Genomic DNA, 21,206 nt, shown 5'->3' on the forward strand with positions numbered 1-21,206 from the left:
TGCAGGGCACCGGGGGGGTGTGTGCAAGGCAGCGGGGGGGTGTGCAAGGCACCGTGGGAATGTGCAGGGCACCGGAGTGTGTGTGTGCAAGGCACCGGGGTGTGTGTGCAGGGCACCGGAGGGGTGTGCAGGGCACCGGGGGTGTGTGTGCAAGGCACCGGGGGGGGGCCGTGCGGTGCACGCGTGTGCCCCCGCTGGCCGTGCGGCGCGCGCCCGCCGCGAGCGCGCGCCCGCGAGCGCGTGCAAACCGCGCAGGCAGAGCGCGAGCGCGCGCGCGGCGCGTCTGTGCTCGCGCCCGGCGCTCCGGGCTCGCACAGCGCGGTGCGTGTGTGCGCGTGTGCAACGCCTGTTGCACACGCGGGGGTGCAACGTGCGATGCGGGCCGTGCCCTCCTCTGCCCCCCTGTCCCGCCGGTGCCCGTGCCCGTGCCCCGCTGGCCCCTGTCCCTTTCCCCCTCCCCGACCGGGAGCGCATCCGTGTGACTTCGTGTGACCCGGCGCGGGGCCGGGTGGCTCCTGGTGCTGCATCCTTTGCTTTTACTTTCCTGTCCATCTCCTTGGTTGGCAGAGGTGGGTCGCGCTCCCCTCCCTCCCTCCCTCCTTCCTTCGCCCTGCCGCCCGTGATGCAAGACGTTTCCTTGCAAAAAGAGTGCCCTTGCGTCCCAGAAATCTCTCTCCAAAGGGGTGAACTGAAGGAGCGAGGTTACCCCGGGTTGTTTCACGCCGGTGGTAGAAAGCAGACTTGCGAAAAATCCACCTGAAAACTCGTCCGTTGGAAGCAGGAAAACCTGTTCCCTTATCCTCCCCTTTTGACCCTGGGAAGGAGGGCAAAAGGAACAATCAATCCCGCGTTTTCCTTCTCTTCAAAATCAGGATGTTGGAAAGCAAAAGCCTTGGAATGCGAAGGTGCTTTTCAGCATCAGGGTTCCTGTGCTCCCTAAACCGTATTTCATCGAATCACAGAATGGTTTGGGTTGGAAGGGACCTTAAAGATCATCCAGTTCCAACCCCCCTGCCATGGGCAGGGACACCCTCCACTACACCAGGTTGCCCAAAGCCTCATCCAACCTGGCCTTGAACACTGCCAGGGATGGGGCAGCCACAACTTCTCTGGGCAACCTGTGCCAGTGCCTCACCACTCTCAGAGTGAAAAATTTCTTTCTTATATCTAACCTAAATCTGCCCTCTTTCAGTTTAAATCCATTGCCCCTAATTAATTAATTTAAATCCGTTTCCGTGGTGTGCTGCAACAGCCTGTCCACGGTGCAGCCCCTCGCAAAGACAGAAGGATGAGATTTTTTTATTTAACTAAATATTTAACCTGAGCAGAACCCGTGTGATTGTGAAGCTCCGTTTTCCAGAGCCTGTCTCACCTCTTTCCTTTTAAACCCCACTCCGGATTTAAAGCTGGGGGATGCGTGTGGAGCCCAGGTTTTGCAAGGTGAGGCTGGGTAGGAGCTTGTCTCTCCAAAAGGGAATGGCAGCGTCTTTCCCGTGTCTCCAGGGTTCGATTTTGGATCCTTGCAAGCCGTCTGGTTTTGCTTTTGCCAAGTTGTTCGGCTGGCTCCTACAGCTGGGGGACGCCTCGCTCTCCTCTGTGCTGCACAGACCTTGGCGTGGGATGCGGGAAGCGGATCTTTTGGCTTCTCCCCAGCAGGAATTGAACTTTCACATGGTGTATATATATATTTCCTCTTAGCCTTCACCCCTGTTGAGAGCTTGCGTGTAGTTTGACACGGCAGAAGTGCTCTAAAACACTCCTTTTGCTGTGTTTGTCCTGCATTCTTACCGACTCCTGTGCTTGGTTTGCTCCGGGCCCGGATTTAAAAATCCTCTCAGATTGCTCCTACTGTTGCAGAAGAGCTTTGGCTGGATGAGGCCCCTCTCCACCCAAGGTCCTGCTGGGTGGATGCCTGGTGAGGCTGGGCTTTCCCCGTTTCACTTTCGGGCTGTCGTGGTGCTGCAGCCGGCGGCGAGCGGAGCCGCGCTCCTGCAGGGTTTCTCTGCTCTCCTCTCACCCACAGCGGCCGTTCCTGGATGCGGTTGAGGGCACGGACGTGCCTCAGCACAGCCTGAGGTTTGCTGGGCACGGGCTACCTGGGGAAAGCAGCCTTGGCCCCGCAGGGTGAAGAGGCCCCATTGTTGGCCCTGGCTTTGGCCAAGAGCATGGTCTGGGAGCAGCTCTGGGGCTCGTTTGGGCTGGCCGCGTTCCTTTCCGGACTCTTCTGCATCGTGAGGTGGGGAGTAGAGTTTGGGAAGGTCCAGGTAGAGTTTGAGGGACACAGTCCTAGCCCAGTGATCCATATCCCTATGTCCTAGTGGTCTTGGGATGACTTTGTCTGAGGGAACGGACAAGTCCTGTGTTGGGACCTATGTTTTCCAGGGCAGTGCAATATCCAGAGCTGTCTGTCTGCCACCTTATACTAACACTGTTCTAAAATGTGCTATTTCCCTATTTTCAGATTATTTGTTCTATTTAGATTTAAAGACATTTATCAATTTAAATAGACTTCAGTCCAAGCATGAGACTGTTCCATGCCACCACCTTCCCTTGCATCATTGCCCCGGGACAATCTTTTCAAGTCCATAGGTGGACCCACATGTTTAGCCTTATACAGCTTAGAGCATCTCCCCTGTAATTACCATCTTGTCCTTTTTCTCTGCTCAACTTTTCTGCTCTCAGCTGCTTCTTAGCATGCCTCGGGTAGTCATAGAAGCAAGAAGGTTAGTGGTGTTGGGGTGGTGGAGCCTTCCCCCAGGCCCCACAGGAAAGCTGCTTTCCTTCACACACCTGCAATAAAGCGCTGGTTAAACCCCTAATTAATCTTGACCTCACACTGAACTGGCTTTTTGGGAGCATGTGTATTCATGGGTTTCATCTTTGTGTTCTTTTGTGACACTTATTAGCCAGTAAGATTTGGTGCAGCTGGGATGCTGATGTAAATTATCCCTCTAAACTGGGTGATAGAACAGATAGACACACAATCTGCAATTTATTTCACACTGCTCCGCAGCTTGCCAGAGAGAGATTTTTAAAAGCCTGGGCAGGACCAGCCGTTTCAGGAAAACTGGAAATCCTATTTTGACTAGCAAACAATAACCCTTCAGACTCTGTTGCCCCAGCAGGCAGCAAAATCTATCTCCAGATGGACTGAAACATGTTTGTGGGATCTGAAGGTCCACCTCTGCAAGATGGAGAATGAGTGTCTAGAGCTAACTTGCACAGGAGGCAATGGTGGCAGTTTTCCTCTGCTCCAGTGACTTAGTGGAGCTAGAGAAGGTACACAACCAGGTACTGGTCATCAGGACATGCTGACTAAGCAGCGGGAAATCCAGGCTGGCCAGCAAGGAGGTGGATTTCAAGGGGGATTCTGGTTCACTGAGAAGACAGAGTAGTTTCTTTGAGAATTCAGCACAAAACCAGCTATTTTCAAAAGCCAAAAAGGCAAGTTGAAGTTATTCAGTTGGGAGGAAAAATCTCAGGTGGCTGCCATCTCAGTATGAAGCAGACATGGTCTGAAATTTTCCATTCCTGTGTGTTTGCTGAGTGCAAACATTACCTACACTTATTAATTAACCAAAAGGAGTATTTGCACTGGCTATGCAATAAACTCATCTAAGAGCTCACTCATGAATAACATGTTACTGCAGATACTCCATTTTGCTCATCAGCCAACACATCAAACATATTCTTCACCAGCACGATGGGAGGTACTGGATGAACCCATTTGCCAGAGGCTTTTGCACCTTTTTGGAAATGCTGTGTCTTAGCTGGGGTAGCTTCTGACTACAGTGGTCTGCTAGACAAGGACTTGGCACTCAAAAACTTCAACCTTTACCTTGCTAACCATTTGCACTGTAAATCTTGGGGTTTAAGTGCTCAAGAAGGCTGCCTTGCAGCTGAAAAGCCTGCTTCCTTTAAGGATGCAACTGCTACCTGGTCTCCACTTATGAAGGCACTGCAGATGTGTCTATACTCACACTGATAGCACCCATGTTGTGTGGAAGCAGCAGAAGGAGGACTCCACCTTTACATACTGTCTCACAACTAGTCTGTTCTCTTCATCAATACCCCCACCTCCCAAAGCTTCCTTCCTTGGACACTGTTGGTTTCAGGCTCTCCAGAATTGAGGATATCAAGGCTGTGATAGTCCTGCTGGATGGGCAGGAGAGATGAGTACTTAAGGAAGCGCCAGCACCGCGGCTGTGCCATCCTATTTTGCCAACAATTGGCGTTAGGTCCTTTCCTGTATTGTCTCAACAAGAGGCTAATTAGTCAGCATGCTCAAGCTCCTGGAGATTAATTAAGCTCCATAACTGTGGGTTCTCTTGGGTTGAGGAGGCAGAGGAGACAATACCCTCAGAGCTCAAGAATGCTGCTCTGCAGCTACTGTGCTGTACCTCATAATTGATCTATTGTTTCAACAGCACATAATGCCTCATTTCCTCGTAATTATCTCTTTTTAGTGCCTCACATTGTATCCTGATATTAGCTGTAATCACTGGTAATTTGCCCTGGAGCCAATCAGAATCTGCAAAGGGAAATATTGGCCTTGTTGAGCATTTACTCTTTCAGATACAATTCTCTTTTGTTGTTGTCAAGAGGAATCAAGCCATTCTAGTTACACATTTTTTTTTTGGATGTGGGTGTTGACCTGGGTATAAGCTTGCTTGGTTTTGTTGCTGTTCATTTATATTAATGACTGACTACTGCCAAAAGACAAAAAGAACTACTGCTGAATCCTGTTTCTGTGTTTTTGCCCGTAGAGGCTTTGTATTTCTTTGGTTTCAGGGGATTGTATTGGTGTGTGATGCTTGAGATGCTGAATGCCTGTTGGCCCTCGCCCGTCAAGAGCCAGCTTTTATGAGCTTGAAAGCCTCTAGCCCTATTTTATGAAATCACTGCTCACTCTCAAGACTTCTTGAGCTTGGTTTTCCTCAGAGTGACTTCTTTTATGTTCCTGTTGATTTAAAACAGGTTACATCGGTGATGGGAGAAGTGAATCATGCTCTGCTTGTGTTGCTGTTAGGAGGCAAGCAGTGAGACATTACATAATGCCAGGCTTGGTTTGCCTGTTTTTGTTTTAAAAAAAAAAAACCAAACCTTCTTGCTCTACTTTGAGCTTTTGCTGCCTGAAGAAGCCATGAGCTGCTCTGGGCATACAACTGAGCCCTTCCAGCTGTGCTCCTTTGAGCCTCACACCCTTAGGATCACTGAGTGGTTGAAGCTGGAAGGGACCTCGGGAGATGATCTTGTCCCAACCACCCCCTTCCCAGCTCAACCAGGGCCACCTGAAATCTATTGCCCTGTATCAGGGTTTAGGCCACTCAGGCAACTAAACTCCACACAGCTGCTCCCCCACCCTCCCCCCTGGGGATGGGGAAGGGAATTAAAGGAGAAAAGGCAAAGAGACCCATGGGTTGAGATAAGAACAATTTAATACTGCTACTAATAAACATAAACATGTACAGCTATGTACAACTAGAAATATACAGACAAGTGATGCACACTGTCATTGCTCACCACCCCTTGACCATGGCCCGACTCATCCCGGACTAACCATCCCAAAACAGATCAGTCCCAACACCACAAACCCGAATGAGTGTGAGGCCCCAAAATTGGGAGCAAGAGATAGAGTCCAAGAGTGAGAGCCCTGGAAGAGCAAAGGCCCTTCTTTTCAGCTGACCCTCATTTTTATACTGGGCATGATATGGAATATTCCAAATACTCCATTGGGCAGTTTGGCCCTCCATCCTAACTCTTAAGTACAAATCATAAGGAGAGTTGTGGACCCCCCGTTACAGACATGCTCCCCCTTATCCTGTTGTGCTCCTGCACACTGGCAAGAACACAGCAGCTGAAAAGTCCTTGAGACCTCAGTGCCAAATAGACACATCAGCACACCATCAACATTCTTCTCAGAGCAAGTCTCAGACTAAAACCAAACCACAGAGCTCTTCCAGCTGTTAAAAAGAAGAGCTGACTCTGTCCCAGCTGAAACCAGGACACCCTGTCCCACATCTGGATGCTTTTTCAGTATCCCCCAAGAATTGACACTCCACAAACTCCCTGGGCAGCTTCTGCCAATGTTCTGTCACCCTCACAATAAAGAGGCTGTCCTGACCTTGAGAGGAAGCCTCCTATGTTTCAGTTGGTGCCCCTTGCCTCTGGCTTTGTCACTGGGCACCACTGCAAAGAGCCTGGGCCCATCATCTCTGCACTCTGCCTTCAGATATTTATGTATAAGATCAAGATTTGCCCCCGAGTCTTCCCTTCTTGAGGATGAACCGTCCCAGCTCTCAGCCTTGCCTCATGGGAGAGATGTTCTACTCCCTTCATCATATTAGTAGTTCTTTACTGGACTCTGTCCTTGTACTCTCATGTGTCTCTTGTTCTGGGGAGCCCTGAACTGGGCCCAGCACTCAGGTGTGGCCTCACCAGTGCTGAGTAGAGGCCACCTCCCTCCATCTGCTGGCAAGTCCTCCTAACACAACCCTGGATACCATTAGATTTCTGTGCCACATGGGCACACTGCTGGCTCAGGGTCAGCTTGGTGTTCACCAGGACCCCCAGGGCCTTTTCTGCAAAGCTGCTTTCCAGCCAGACATCCCCCCAGCACATCCTGGTGCCTGGGCTTGTGCCTCCACAGGTGCAGGACTTGGCAGTTACCCTTCACAAAGTTCCTGTCAGCCCCTTTCTCCACCACCTTGAGGTCCCTCTGGATGGTAGCACCACCCTCTGGCCTATCAGCCTCTCCTCCCTGTCTGCTGTCACCTGCACACTTGCTGAGGGTACACTCCAGCCCATCTCCCACATCGCTAATGAAGACATTAATCAGGACTAGACCCCGTGTCAACCACTGGGGTACACCACTAGTTACCACCAGCAGCTGGACTTTGTGCCACTGATCACCACTGTCCAGACAGTCATTCAGCAAGTTTTCAATCCAGCTCACTGCCTGCTCATCCAGCCCCAGCTTTCACTAGTCTGCCCTGACTTTGCCTAGTCTTCCTGTTGTCACCTATGTGCTTATAAAAGTCCCTCTTGTCTTGGACATCCCTTGCCAGACACAGTTCCAGCTGGCCTTTGACTTTCCTAACTTCATCACCAGCTGCTCAGCCTTTCTGTATTCGTCCCAGATGACCCAAGGAATCACCCATGGCAATCACTCACCCCTTCTTCCTAGAGGTCTCTCATGATTTAGGGTCAGGAGGGCCATATCTTTGGCTTAAAAGCATATCTGGCTCCTCTTAAGCTTTTAAAGTGGTAAACCTATTTCGTAGTTGCAAGCCCTTGGGTGAACAGAAGCCTTCCCTTCAGTGCCAGAAGTCATGAGCTTCCACCTTTCTCCAAAGGTTTCACTTACCTTGACAGTGGAGGTAGGCACTGCTTGCTTCTCTATTGCAGATGGGGGCTGAGGCTCTTCAAACCTGTGAGTCCCAGGGAAGATCCTGCCCATGTCCCATCAGACTCCGCTGATGTTGCACAGCCTGCTCCCTTCCTCCTATAACTCTTTGAATTGATACCACAGCTCCTCCAAGACAACAAACCTCCTGCAGAACAGAAGGCCACCTCAGCCTCCAAGAAAGGCCCCAGGAACTCCTTGCAGCTTGGGGCTTGGAGGGCTGCACCCACCATCTAAAGCTCTACCTGCATCAAAACCCCTACCCCTGCAGGGGCAGCTGCCCCAACATCTGCTGGGGGAAGCTACCCCCTCCATGGTGGGCCACCACACCATGTGGGTTTACAATGGAACAAATCTAGCTGACTCCTCTTCATAGCAGCCTTTTACATGAACTTCTACACTAATTAATGGTGTCTTGAGCCTGGTTCTTATATAGACCTCACCCAATCACTGGCTAAAAGGGTGCTTGACCCTCCCTAATTAGGGGGCAGCTGCACCCTGGGTCAAGGGCAGCTGATGATGCTCGTTAGAAGCTGCTAGAGCTCCATGGCGTGGTGGCGTGGTGGCTCCCCTTGTCTCGTCCTTGCCTAGCAACAGCAACACCCACAAGTTTCTCAGAGGGTTCCCAGGTGTTCCCCAATGATCCTGGATCACCAAAAGATCCAGAAGGTCCCAAAGCAGAACTCAGCAACTTGCAGGAAAGGCTCGCGCTCCTGCCCGGGCACCACATCCCTTTCCGAACGTTCAGATCCACGTGCCTAATGACAGCAGATCCGGAATGTGAGCCCAGGGTGTTGAAAGAGTATAAAACTCAAGCATTTTTTCTGCAAGTGCTCATAAAAGGGCATAAAAGGGTTTTGGTTTGCAAGGGTTTTGGTTTTGCTTAATTTAATCCACGCAAGCAAACAGCCTCCATCGGTTAAGAACTTCTCCTTTGATTTTTAGGTTCAAACAACCCAAAATCTCCAAGCAGAACTCATTAAAGCATATTGAGTTTCATCTCCTCTTTGCATCAAACGCAGACGTTATGCAGCTGGAGCTGGTCTCCTCGGACTGCGTTCCGAGCTCACCTTTTATCCACAGTTTCCTTGGTACGTTGCCACGCGCCGCTTCCCAAGGGTACGGAGCTGGGATTGAAACGGCTCCTTCGCATCGCTCGGAACATTTAAGCCGTTGCTGACCAAAGGCCATTCTGGGCAAACGCCACTTGGACCGACTTGTCTTGAAAAGGAAACACAAACCTCCTCTGGCGTTTCCAGCCGGAGCCCTTAGGACAGGGGTAGGGCAGGCATGGGCCTGGAAGCTCACCTGGCTCTCCAGGAGGGAAGAACGGCGACGTTGTCTGGAAGTTTGGTCAGGAGTTCATCTTCCACCTTGTTTTTTTAGAAGCGCCCACTTTGGAAAATAACACTGAAGCCTCCCTGGAATAGCAAACCCCTGGTGTCAATCGTGGGGCTTGGGGAATGAAGTAGAGCAGAGATTCCTTGGAACTAGTCTGGTTGATGGTCCCTGGGTGCAGGAAGGAAAAAACTGGGCAGCAGGCGTAGATTTTACAGAGCCATAAGAAAAGGGTGAAGGGCTCAGGCTTGTACCTGCAGAAACCCCCTGGGTGACAACCATCGGGCAGCGGCTTTATTCCACCGCCGGCACCGGTGCCTCGGTGGCATATAAAAAATGCCCTCATCCAAGCATTTTTTTTTTTCCCCTGAATCTTTCTCCCCGTTTTCTGGACGATTTTTTTTTTTTGCTACTCTTAGGGAATAGCATGAAGAACCGGAGATGTTTGTGTTTTCTACCGCGCTCCTTTACAAATCTAACAGTGTTTATAGGGCTGTGACAAATTCCATCCGAGCTCTCCGTTTGCAACAGGACAGAAACGGAAGATGGTGGTGAGGAGGGCGTGCTGCTGCCGAGCACGATCCTGCTCCTTCTCCGTAGCTGCTAAATAGGCCCTGGGGTTTCTCTGTTTCAAAACAGACCTAAAAACGCTTCCCTTCCCTCCCATCCAAACACTGCTCCGCGTTCCCTTTTTGCAGTGGCGGCCCCGTGTTTTTAACTGGCAGGTTTCGTTAAAACGGTTGGAAAAATTCTTCGGTTCGGAAAAACGGCGCTGTAATGAGGTCAACTTTATTTACACTCCCGGGACAAATCTGGTTGGAGGAAAAGAAGTGGCGAGCGTGTGATGCACATGAGCCTGCCCGAAGGATGCTGCCAAAATCTCTCACAGAGTCGCCTTTGTGGCAGGTTGGGGGGAGTCAGCTCGGGGTGAGTCACGCACACGGCGAGGGCCCGCTGCGCTTCCCAGCCCGAATAAAATCCCCTCTTCCCAAATTTAGGTCCGTTGGCAAGTCAAATCCGCTGCTGGTTAAAGGTGCGATGTCGTAGTGTACCCGTGGCGTGCTCGTGTGTGGTACCAACACGTTTCTCCTTCTTTTAAGGGATGTTAGTGTTCATCCCACGGGAGTCAGTCCGTTGCCACAAATACACTGACTTATTTAGATGCTGAAATTTGAAACTGTATTCCCAAACGTCTTTTTCCCAGTTCTTTAGCTTGAAAAAGCCCATCTATGGTTTCACGACTCTGTCAAGCTATCTCTGTAGCTGTGACACGAGTTACCTTCTACAACTCAACCCCGTTGATTTTAACCCATACCAGCCCTCCGCTTATCGCTCTTCCATCAGGTTGTGCTTGGGCGAGTCGAAAAGACACAAAGCTAGGCATCCATTTCCAGTAGCGAGGCGTTCCTGGACCATTTTACTCTCTAAACCACAGAACCATTGTCCTCTTAAAACTGTTCCGTGGCACAGAAGTGATGTCAAATTCTAAAGGAAGCTTAGCCTGCTGCTTTTTTCTTCTCAGATGGACCCAACACTGTAGGCATTTACCTCTGTCCGGCATAAATTTCCACACTGCTTTGCTGACGTGGAGTGAGGAAAGAGTTAAGCCAAGAGAAAGCCCCAGCTACTAAAATTAACATTCATCCCACTCCCCCCCGCCCACAGCTTTGAGATTTCTAATCACAACTTGCAGTCAGACCATTCTCTTCTAGCAGTGCAAACCGTGTTTTGGTCGTTTGGAATCACAGATGGCTGGCTGGAGCTCGGAGGAATTCTTCTTCTTCTCTTCCGTCTGCTTCGCCTTCCTCCCCCACCCAGAAAAAAAGTCTGTTTTCAGGTCATCTGGAAGATTGTAGCATTGCTTGCTAAAACTGGAGCAGATTTGGCTGCTGGTCGCTGAAAATACAAGGGTTGCAGAAATGCATGTGGTGGTTGAGCTCTGTTGGAATTACCCGTCTTGTCCGGAATATCCATCTGGAAAATAAAAATAGTGGGTTTTAGGCTGTCTGTAGTGCTAGAAATCCTGTTAATTATTTATGAAATGATCTATATTTAAAAAACAAACAAACAAAAGAAAAAACAAAACAAAAAACCCACCCCACGACCAAAACAAAAGGGGTTTTTATTATCTCCCTGAATGATTTCGGGGATCGGATTCAGGGTGCAGTGGCGGAATTGCAGCTGGAGGCAGGGGAAAATCAGGAGCCGCGTTACCAGTGGGCGACGCGCTCCTGAATCCGCATCTTTTGTCTGCAGGAGGCACTTCTCGTTCTCAGCGCGAGTGATGACAAAGCCTAAGAGAAATAATTAAAAAATGGACTATTTTGCATCAATGCTCAAACGCTCACCCCTCTCCGCCGAGCCAGACAGCGTTTCTGGCACCGTAGGTGTCTGCCCCGATCGCTGCAAATGCAAAACTGCTTTTGAAAACCGTCGCCTGCAGCACTTTGCAGCCTAAAACTTCTCTAGGGAAACCGAAAGTACCTCGTTAAGTGAATCACAGAATCATAGAAGGGTTAGGGCTGGAAGGGACCTTCAAAGGTCATCTAGTCCAACCCCCCTGCAAGGAACAGGGACATCTCCAACTAGATCAGGTTGCTCAGGGCCTCGTCCAACCTGGCCTTGAACGTCTCCAGGGATGGAGCAGCCACCACCTCTCTGGGCAACCTGTTCCAGTGTTCTACAACTCTCATGGTAAAAAATTTTTTCCTAATACTTGGATTGAAAAGAGAGGTCTGTCTGAGATGGGTTACGTTTTATGGACCAGGTCGGGGTGTTTTTTAATGCAGAAGCAAGTCATTTTTAACGCTTCTCACAAGGGAAAACCTCACACCAAAATTTTGGCTAATTCCAGAGCGAGATTCAACCTGCAGCTTGTGACCTTGCTCACAGGAGAGGTCCAAACAAAGCCGATGGGTTGACTTGGCTCACTTCTCCTTTACTAACTTTCCAGCTGTTCTTTGAGAAGTTTCAGTGTTGACTTTCCAGTGAAGATTAAGAAACTTGAAGAACTGCTTGAACAGCGGTTTAAAAACTCCCAAAGTGCCCACAGGGGAAAAAAAAACCAAACCCACCACCCTGGAGCTAAAGTTTAAATCAGTGAAACAGAAGCAGAAAGCTCGGGTGAGTTGATGGTGACTGTCACAGCTTTGGCAGTTCTCCAGCCATGGATCTCTTGGGCTCATAGAATCATAGAATCATAGAATGGTCAGGGCTGGAAGGGACCTTCAAAGGTCATCTAGTCCACCCCCCCTGCAAGGAACAGGGATATCTCCAACTAGATCAGGTTGCTCAGGGCCTCGTCCAACCTGGCCTTGAACGTCTCCAGGGATGGAGCAGCCACCACCTCTCTGGGCAACCCGTTCCAGTGTTCTACAACTCTCAGTCGCAGAAAAACACGTGCAAGTTTTTGGCTGGAGCAAATCTTTGCTGTCGGGGCACTGACAAGTATCTTTGCTGATGGGAGCCTTGATAGGAGCTTTTCTGCGATGTTCAGGCTTTTACCTTCCTGACCTGAGCAGAAGAAGAGAGTTTGATCCTCCTGCAGTCTTCACCCAACTTCCACACGCTGGATTTCGGGAAGCTGCGCCGGCCGCCCCGTTCCTCGTCCTCTCCCAACGCTCGCTCCGCAGCGGCTCCCTTGTGTTCTGTGAAGCGCTGCGTACGTGTAGAGCACGCTGGCAGAGTTTTGTTTTTTTTTTTTCCAAATGGCTTGGCTTTATCTGATGAAGAGCTATGTAAATCTAGATGCAAACTCGGTTCAGCCCTCCGGGTGCTTGGCCAGTTGCCTGGCACGCTCTCCGTGCTGGAAAAGTCTGCGCACCACTGTTGCTCCCAGGGAAACTTTCAAGCTCGGCGTTCCTCTTCTTTTTTTTTTTCCTTATAAAGGTTATTGTGCCTCAGCCCTCATTGAATTACCTCCCTAGGTTAGAAAGGAAAGGTTATTTTTCCCTCTCTTTTTCCCCTTGGCAGCGAGTCGAGTGGCTAAAAACGTCCCTCGCAGGGCCACTGGTGTTGAAGGATGCTCCAGGGATGTCCCAGAGCTCTCTGAGAGACCATAGCTGGTATCCTCTGGGCTGTTAACCTGGTAAGCATCACCTGGTACGTAGCAACTGACTGTCTACAGGCTAAATTAAATAATAAATAATTTTTTAAAAAAAATAAAATCACCCATCTTTTGCTCTGCAAAGGCCTGCAGAAACCTCTTTTTGGGGCTTTTGAGTTGCAAGGTGGGAAGGCGACGTTCTCCAATGTGGGGTCCCCCAGCTCAGCCCCTGTCTGCTGGATCCTCCCCCCCACCATGCCTGAGGGGACAAAATATTTCACCTGCACCTGCTTTTTTCCATCGGAGCGGCGGTGCAGCCCCCGTCGCTGCTGTTCCTCCTTTCCCAGGGCTTTACCCCTCCTTTGGAAGCGCTGACGGCTCGGGAGATGGTGGGGGAACCGGCCTTTGGGAACCAGCCCATCCCACAGGGAAATCTGTAGTGTCTGATGAGAGGATAATGAGATGCTAATGAGGCCACCGGGGAAATGAGCTATGGGCGGGGAGGTGGTGAATGTGGATCTCTTGTTTCCCCTTCGGCTTCCCCAGCGGCCCCGTTGACAGGGGTACCAATGTCCTTAGGATCACCCCGAGGTTTCAAAAAGACAGGCAGAAATGAGTAAATGCACATTAAATGAGTAAATGCACAAAAATGAGTAAATGCACAAAAATGAGTAAATGCACGTAAATAAGCTGCGGTTCAAGGCATCGTTCTCTTGAGAGGAACTTAGGTTCACCCTCCTATTGAGTCAGGAGCCTTTATTAGGGATTAGGATTAGGGATTTTTCCATCCACAGCGATACTCAGTGAGCCATTTTGGGGTGATGGGAAGAGATTTGGAGAAACACAGCAGTTTTGAGCCTGCTCAGGAATCCTGCCTCCGAGGTGTTCCCCCCAGCTGGAAAATCTGGATGTGTCCCCAGTCACCTTGGGTCATTACGGCCACGGGCTGGCAACCGTGGGCAGGGGTGTGCCAAGCCAGTACAGCCTCTCCTTTGTTCATGGAGAAGCATTTGTTTGATAAAAATCTCCTATAAAAGAGGTTGCTGTGCAGGACCGAGAGGCTCGCCGTGTATTTGCCACTTGGCTACGAGTGGGACTGGAGTGTGGTTTTATGCCTCGTGCACGTTCCGTGTGAATCCTGCCCATTAAAAAACTCCTGTTGATGGGGAAAAATATTTCTTCTACGGTTTCCCTGAACTTGGTGAAAGCACTCTGAATCTTCTTGTGCTCAGAGCTGCTGTTGTTATTATTTACAATAAACTGTTCGTGCTGTGAATTTTGTTTATTTTCTCCGATTCCAGGTGTTGCTTTTTTCCCTGTAAATACAGCATAAGCTGTTGTATTAACAAACTGGTCTTTATCAAACAGCCCCGTTCCCTTTGGCCAATATCCACCTGTTGTGGGTTTCACAAGAGCTCACAGAAGGAACTGAAAGTTTAAATAACTTTCCCATGGATTTACCCTTCAGGGCTGAATTGTTTTTCCCTGAGGGATTTAATACTGCCAAGAGATTTGTGGCCAGAGTAAGGGTAGAAGTATTAAAACGATTGGAGTGACCTTTTCAATCAGACCATCTTCTCCGTCTGAAAGCAGGTGGTGGAATCTGCTGTGTTTAAAAAGAAAAAAAAATAAAAATCTTCCCTTGGGTTTGTTTCGTGTTTCAAATTTACAAGTTTTGTCGTTGTTCCTGCTGAGTGAGGCTGCACTAGGGCCAGGAGAATCCCTTGCTTTCTGTTCTGTGTCTAGCAAAGTGTTTTTTTTTAAATTTCATGCTTTTAATCATTGCTTCTGCTGGTGGAAGCAGGTGTTTGTGAATACTGTAGGCCTTGCAGAAATTGTCTCCATCACTGACGTGGTTTGTGGTCATTTCATGCTTTGCAGAGGCCATCACTGGGTTTGCTGCTTTTTTCCTGCCTTAAAACGCTTTTCCTACCTAAAATTAGAGACGTGCCCTAAAGTTTTGTGGATCTAATGTGTTTCCAGAGTGATCAGAGCCGAGAGGAACCTTCCTGAACTCCCTGCTACGTTTGCCTTGTACTTGAAACCGGTCTTAGCTTCTGTGAGAAGCTGCAAACCGTACTGGGCGGAGAGGGAAAACATGGGTCTTTTTGTGGGGTTTTGGCTCGTAAATCATTGGAGTTCTCCAACCAGCGTTCCTCTGTTTCGCCCAGATCTTCCCGTTGCTGCCGAGAGCGCTGGGGTACGGCTGGCACCAGCCAGCCTCCGAGGCTGGGACTTTGGAAGAGTGTTTTAATGTCAGTTTTGACTTCCCTTGAAGTCACAGGTAGACTTCAGCGAGATTCGGGCCAGGGCAACCAACTTATGAAATCATTTGCCATACAGCTCCTCGCTCCCGTTGAGCGGTTTTTGTGAAACACCCCTACTTTTTAGTGCTGCTCAAGTGGGAGAGGTCTGGTCTTCTTGCCTACGTCACAGAAAACCTCAGAGTGGTAGAACTTTCCAGCCCACTTAGGTGTTGGAGACCTGTGGACGATTTTGGCCCAGTTTCAGCTGAATCTGAGCCGACTGGTTTGGGTTTCCGTGGGCAGGTCGGTTACAGATGAGCATGTTCCATTTCTTGCTGCTTTAGTCACCTTCGTGCTTTCTTTCTCGCAGTATTTCACCAGGCTGTGTTTGGTTTTGCAGGTAGCTGTATCCAGCTGGGTGGCAGGTGGATCCAAGGGTTACCATGAAGTTTTCAGGACCCCTGGAGAACCAGAGGTTGTCTCTCCTTCTGGAGACGGCGATCTCTAGGGAAGCTCAAATGTGGAAAGCACATGTGCCGAAAATTCAGCCCAATCAGGTAACGTCTCTTCTTCACATCATTTATCTCGGTAAAAGCATGAAACTGTCCTCTGCTGTGTTTTTACGTGGACAATCGAAGGTGTTGCACGAGGAGTTACCTTCTGCTTGAGACCTGGGAAATGAGCCTCTGAGAAGTGATGACTTTTTGATTTGAGGGACATGACTGCCACCAGGAGTACAGAACACACTGTGGAGCATCCACTGGTAGACCTCTGCTGTTGCTTGTGGCAGTGTGTACACAGATGGCCTTCCAGAAATTCATTTCACGGGTTGGGTGGATGATAAAGGCGCATTCCTAGCGGGCACCGACTCTGCCACAGTTCTTGAAAGCAGCTTCGTTCTCTCGGACTGAGCTCACTAATAACACCATTGAAACTCTGGTTGCTTTCCATGTGGAACAACATCTTCTCCCATGAATCGTTACCTCCCCCTGAAACAGCATGTTCACGGCCAAAGCCTGACTTTGCCACCTTTTCCCCTTCTGAGCCAGATTCTTTCCTGGTGTAAATCCGCCTGGTTCTGCAGGGTGAGCTGTAGCTGTGTCAGCTGAAGCCAGATGAGGATCTGACTTGGAGAGGCACTGTCTGCTCCAGGAAGAACCCCGCTGACTGTAGCAGGACTATTTACGGAGCAGGGTGCCAGCTCGTGTCGAGGGAGCTGGGCTGTTCCCCTGAGGAATGTTCTCAGGGGACTGGCGGAGAATTCAGGGCGGAGGGGACCACAGGGGGGTCCATAGTCCAGCCTCCTGCTCCAGTTCTGCAGCAGGGCCAGCTGGGAGGTCAGACCAGGTTTATCAAAAGAAAACGTGAAACGTGAGTTTCTGGTACTTTGTCACTGGGTTGGGCAGCAATAATCCCAGTAACTGGCTCAGATCCAGTCGTGCTGCTCTGGATGCACGTAAAACCTTCCCGCAAGCGTGCCAGCTGTTGTCAAAGCTAATGGCTGTCGTGTTCGTTCCTTCTGTCTGGCAAACAGGAAACTGCTGATGGTTTGTAGGAACAAATAGGTTTTTGAGGGGCTCGGTGTCCGTGTCGTTAATCCACATTTAGGTTTCCAAATAAGCGACCTGGTTGGCAGAGGTGTTGAGTACATTGTGTTTGGGCACGTACCACTTCAGACCCTGGTTTATGGTAAACCAGCCCGTTATTCCACGCTGGCAGTGTTCCTGGGGTTAGCGAGGAGATAAGGTGACAGTATAACAAGATAGGTTAGGGACTCAGAGAGTGCAACCCAACCAGATTCTTGTGTGAAGATATCACAGGGCCAAAGCATCGGCGTTTTTGCCTTGGTGAAGTTGACTGGTGGCTCAGAAGCCACCACCTGCATGAGACAGCCTTCCTCGCCGTCCCTCCCTGGCAGGATTGTGCTGTCACCCTTCGAAGGGGAGGTGGGGAGGTTCCCCCCCGTGCCACGTCCGAGCTGTCGCCGCAGCAGGAGGACTGAGCTCAGCCCCGTCCGTGGTGAAGAGCGGTGGTCCTGCTGCCAGGGATGTTGGAGGGGTCTGAGCGTCACCGGGGGTGAGGTTTGCAGCACCTGGCAAAGTGGTGTCCTCGGTGGGAAATACTCAGGGGAAACCAGCAGGACTTTTGGCCATCTGCTGCGTATGAAAGCGGGGAGGCAGCTCTGCTGCCTGCTGTGAAAAGTCAGAGTAGGATCTGAGTAGGGAACAGCCTGATGGCTAAAACCAGCCTAAAGCTTGTGCTCGACAGCAGAACCTCAGGTCTGGCCTGGACAAATACTAAGTTTGTCCTTTTAGCGTGCAATGATGTCATGATGATGAAGGATCTCTTCCCCCCTCCTCCTCCCCTGCACTTAGACAACATCGCCGAGGTCTGTGCTTGGCAGTGTTTCCTGGCCCTCTGCGCTTGTCCCCGAGGGTTTCTGCTCCTGGGATTTCCACCCCCAAAACTCTGCTGGCTTTGTAACCTTTTCATGTTTTCCTACATGTCCCTTCGGACGTTGACTTGATCTATTAGCACGCCGTACTATTAAATGTAAATAATCATTAAATTAAATTGAAATTCTACGTGTAAAGTGTGCCAGGGTCAGGCTGAAAAGGGAACGTAACCACAGCTGCCTGCTGGGGGGAAACCCTGGCTTGCGATGCCGTGGCACGGCCGAAAACCCTGGATCTGTAGTGATGTGTTTCCCTCTGTGTGTACCTACATACATATCTTCTCTCGGAGAAGAGAAGGCTCCAGGGTGATCTTATAGCAGCTTTCCAGTACCTAAAGGGGGCCTACAGGAAAGCTGGAGAGGGGCTTTTTACAAGGGTGTGTAGTGATAGGACAAAGGGCAATGGATTTAAACTGAAAGAGGGGAGATTTAGGTTAGATATAAGAAAGAAATTTTTCACTCTGAGGGTGATGAGGCACTGGAACAGGTTGCCCAGAGAAGCTGTGGCTGCCCCATCCCTGGCAGTGTTCAAGGCCAGGTTGGATGAGGCTTTGGGCAACCTGGTGTAGTGGAGGGTGTCCCTGCCCATGGCAGGGGGGTTGGAACGAGCTGATCTTTGAGGTCCCTTCCAACCCTAACCATTCCATGATTCTATGATCTACAGTTCGTGACACCCGACTGTCCAAACTGTCACGTGTTCCTCCACTTCCGCAGCGTTTAATTCCGCAACATCGCAGTCACGGACGTTCCGTGTGGACGATCCTATTTTTCTGTCCTATCTGGAAGAAGGTCCTATTCCCTAACGGCTGGTGCTGCCTTCTGAAAACAGCTGCAGCAGCCTAAAACCTCTCGTGTATGAAACTGTTGTTTATTTCCCATGACAGTCAGGAAATCTGCGTCCTCGTGTCTATCAGATCTGGCCACCCACAGCGTAACTTTCCATTCCCTGCTGGAAGGTGGGCTGGCTGCAGGAAGGGTTTTAATGAACCCATCTGCTTTGCAAATGAGGAAATGTGAGCACGTCTACAAAAATGCAGTGATCAGATTGGAGGAACACCCTAACTGTTCCTCAGGAGTCGACTTTCAGTTCTGGCTCTGGGTGAGACATTTTTGGTTCTAGTGTTTAAAACTGCAACAAATTCAGTTCCTAAAAACGTGTCAGAGTTGAGGTCTTTGAAAGAAAAAAAGACACAGGAAAACTTTACATTTTTATTACAGGGTACAGAATCTGTTGTGGACTTCGGTTCTGAAAATTTCATTTCTGTGATTTTTCTGTTTCGCTTTTACTTTTGGTCTGAAAACTCTCATTTCCTACTAGCATGAATATTTTTTTTTGGGTTTCCCTCCTTGAAACGTAGGGCACTGGCTCTGAGTATTTGCACTGTCAGACTGAAAAAAATAGTTGGGCTGAGCCTGGAACCCTCCTAGTGCTTCTCCATGTATTTGGTCTTTCCCTTGTTTTTTTTTTTCTTCCCCATCCCCCCGAGTTACACAACACACAGGTGACATTCAGAAGTTTTCATGTGATTAAGGCTTGAGAAATGAGGCAGTAAAAACTGGTCAAAGGTTGGTTTTTGCATGTTACTAAGTAACTTGGCAGCAGAGAGGTGTGTAAGCCAAGACATTTAGATTTTATTTTTTTACAGAAACAGTGTCACTACTACCATTTCTCCTTTCTTGCCTGTTTTGAGTCGCTCCTTCTGTCTTCTCTTTTGCTCTCTGTACCTCTTGAGGAGTCTGGAGCCCTCAGATTATTTCTATGTTTTCCACTATCTCCACATGACCTTGGGTCGGTGTTTCAACCTTCTGGTGCCTGTTGTATCCTGCGGGCAACTGGAAGCCTGACCTGCCCGTTTGGTCAAATTCACTGTGACGTTAACGCATCCAGCCCTTCTGCTTTGCCGAGCTGGGATCTCCTCCTCCCTCTCTCCCCAGCCTTCGTGCACGTCCCCGTGCAGATGGCAGAGGCTGAGCTGCTCCAGCTCTTTGCTGCGCCACTAAACCATAGGCAAACCCTGCAAAATGCCACTTTGGAAAAGTATCAGGAGAGCACCTCGGGGTCCCAGCTGGTACAAGCGAGAAGCGACCCGGTGGGCATCAGTTGGGGGTCGCTCTGCTGTAAAACAAGCCATCCTGAGAGCTGAGGATGGATCTGGTTTGGCTGCGAGGTTCACAGCTGCTCTTTTCAGAAGCCTCCCAGTCCTGCTAAAGGTCACCTGCCTTCTCCTCGAGTTGCCCACAGCAGGACCAGGCAGAGACAAATAGGGGAAAGAGCAAAACATCTCTGTCTGGGACAGCAGACATGAAAGAAAAAAACCTTATCAGATAAGGTGTTTTTCCTAGGTGAGGCAGCAATAAAATTGAGTCATGTTTGAGTTCTCAGATAATATTATTTTTTTTTAATTAATTTTTTTAATTAATTTAAATCCACCCATTTCACGGATGCTGGAGGCCTGGGGTCTGTGTGTCCTGTCCGGGTCGCTGTATTCCCTGCCCTGGGCAGAATCAGCGGTCGCTCACTTTGGAGCGGGGCGATGATGGACGCGGTGAGCGGAGCGCAGCGCTGCCCTTACCCCCCGCAGGCACCTGCCATCCTGGCATGTGCACTGGCCTCATGTCCCATTATTTCAAATACCTGCCAGGAATCCTTCACGGAAGCTTCTTGTTGGCTGACAGCACGTTGGTCCATAAAGTGACAGGATGTTTCTTGTTAGGGAATCAAGCAAGTGGTGGCAGAAGCAGGTCGATGGGTTGTCTGCTTCACACAAGGAAGAGAGAGATGTTGACGTCCCTCCGCTCCCCCCTTTGTGTCCCAAACACATTCTGTTTGCTCCGTAGTCCCTGCAATGTGGCTTATTTGTGTTCGTGCCGAAACAGTACCTCAAGGGGGCCTACAAGAAGGATGGGGAGAGGCTGTTCAGGAGGGCCTGTTGGGATAGGACAAGGGGTAATGGTTTTAAAATAGAGGGAGGTAGATTCAGGTTGGATATTAGGAAAAAATTTTTTACCATGAGAGTTGTAGAACACTGGAACAGGTTGCCCAGAGAGGTGGTGGCTGCTCCATCCCTGGAGATGTTCAAGGCCAGGTTGGACGAGGCCCTGAGCAACCTGATCTAGTTGGAGATATCCCTGTTCCTTGCAGGGGGGTTGGACTAGATGACCTTTGAAGGTCCCTTCCAGCCCTAACCATTCTATGATTCTATGATTCTAAAACGGGGGTGTTTCCCACCCTGTCGTGCTCTGAAAAGGTGGAAATTAGCATCACATCTTTTGCTTGGAATACAAGGTGCAGGTCTGGCTGCTCACCCGTGGGTTTGGAATAGCTTTGATGGACTCACACGTCCCACGGGACCGCTGCGTTCCTCAGGTGTGCCGTTCGGAGCCGGGACCGGCGCCGCTCGTCACGTGCGCCGTTCCGTCCGTCGTTCCGTCCGTCGCTCCCGCCGGACGGAGGCGTTTGTGTGCTCCATGGGTGGGAGACAGCAGAAGAGCTGCTGAAACCTCTCCTGTTTCTGGCAAGCAGGACAAAGCAGGCTGGAAAGGGAGGAAGGGAGCAGCGGTTGATCTTAGGCTCTGCGTTACGCGGCGCCGTCGGTCCCAGGCACGAGGTAGACAGAGCAGATGTGAGCATGCAGGATGGTTTTTATAAGTGACTCTAAGGCTCCTTTTGGTCCTGAGATGGGCAGCCAGAGCTGCAGGTCAGGCCTTTGCTCTGAT

General features: G+C 50.1%; 1 protein-coding gene across 2 annotated transcripts in view; it reads left to right on the top strand.

Moving 5' to 3' along the window:
- The window catches only part of CCNI (cyclin I), a 32,838-nt gene that overhangs the window by 449 nt on the left and 11,183 nt on the right, over positions 1-21,206 (top strand). For both annotated transcript variants that reach the window (XM_086611614.1, XM_086611615.1), the window contains exon 2: positions 15,435-15,591. In XM_086611614.1, the coding sequence (XP_086467740.1) occupies positions 15,478-15,591 (114 nt within the window). In that variant the 5' untranslated portion in view covers positions 15,435-15,477. The remainder of the gene's footprint in view (positions 1-15,434; positions 15,592-21,206) is intronic.

The sequence above is a fragment of the Tauraco erythrolophus genome, chromosome 5, assembly GCF_009769465.1.
Source record: "Tauraco erythrolophus isolate bTauEry1 chromosome 5, bTauEry1.pri, whole genome shotgun sequence".
In the NCBI taxonomy this organism is placed as follows: Eukaryota; Metazoa; Chordata; class Aves; order Musophagiformes; family Musophagidae; genus Tauraco; species Tauraco erythrolophus.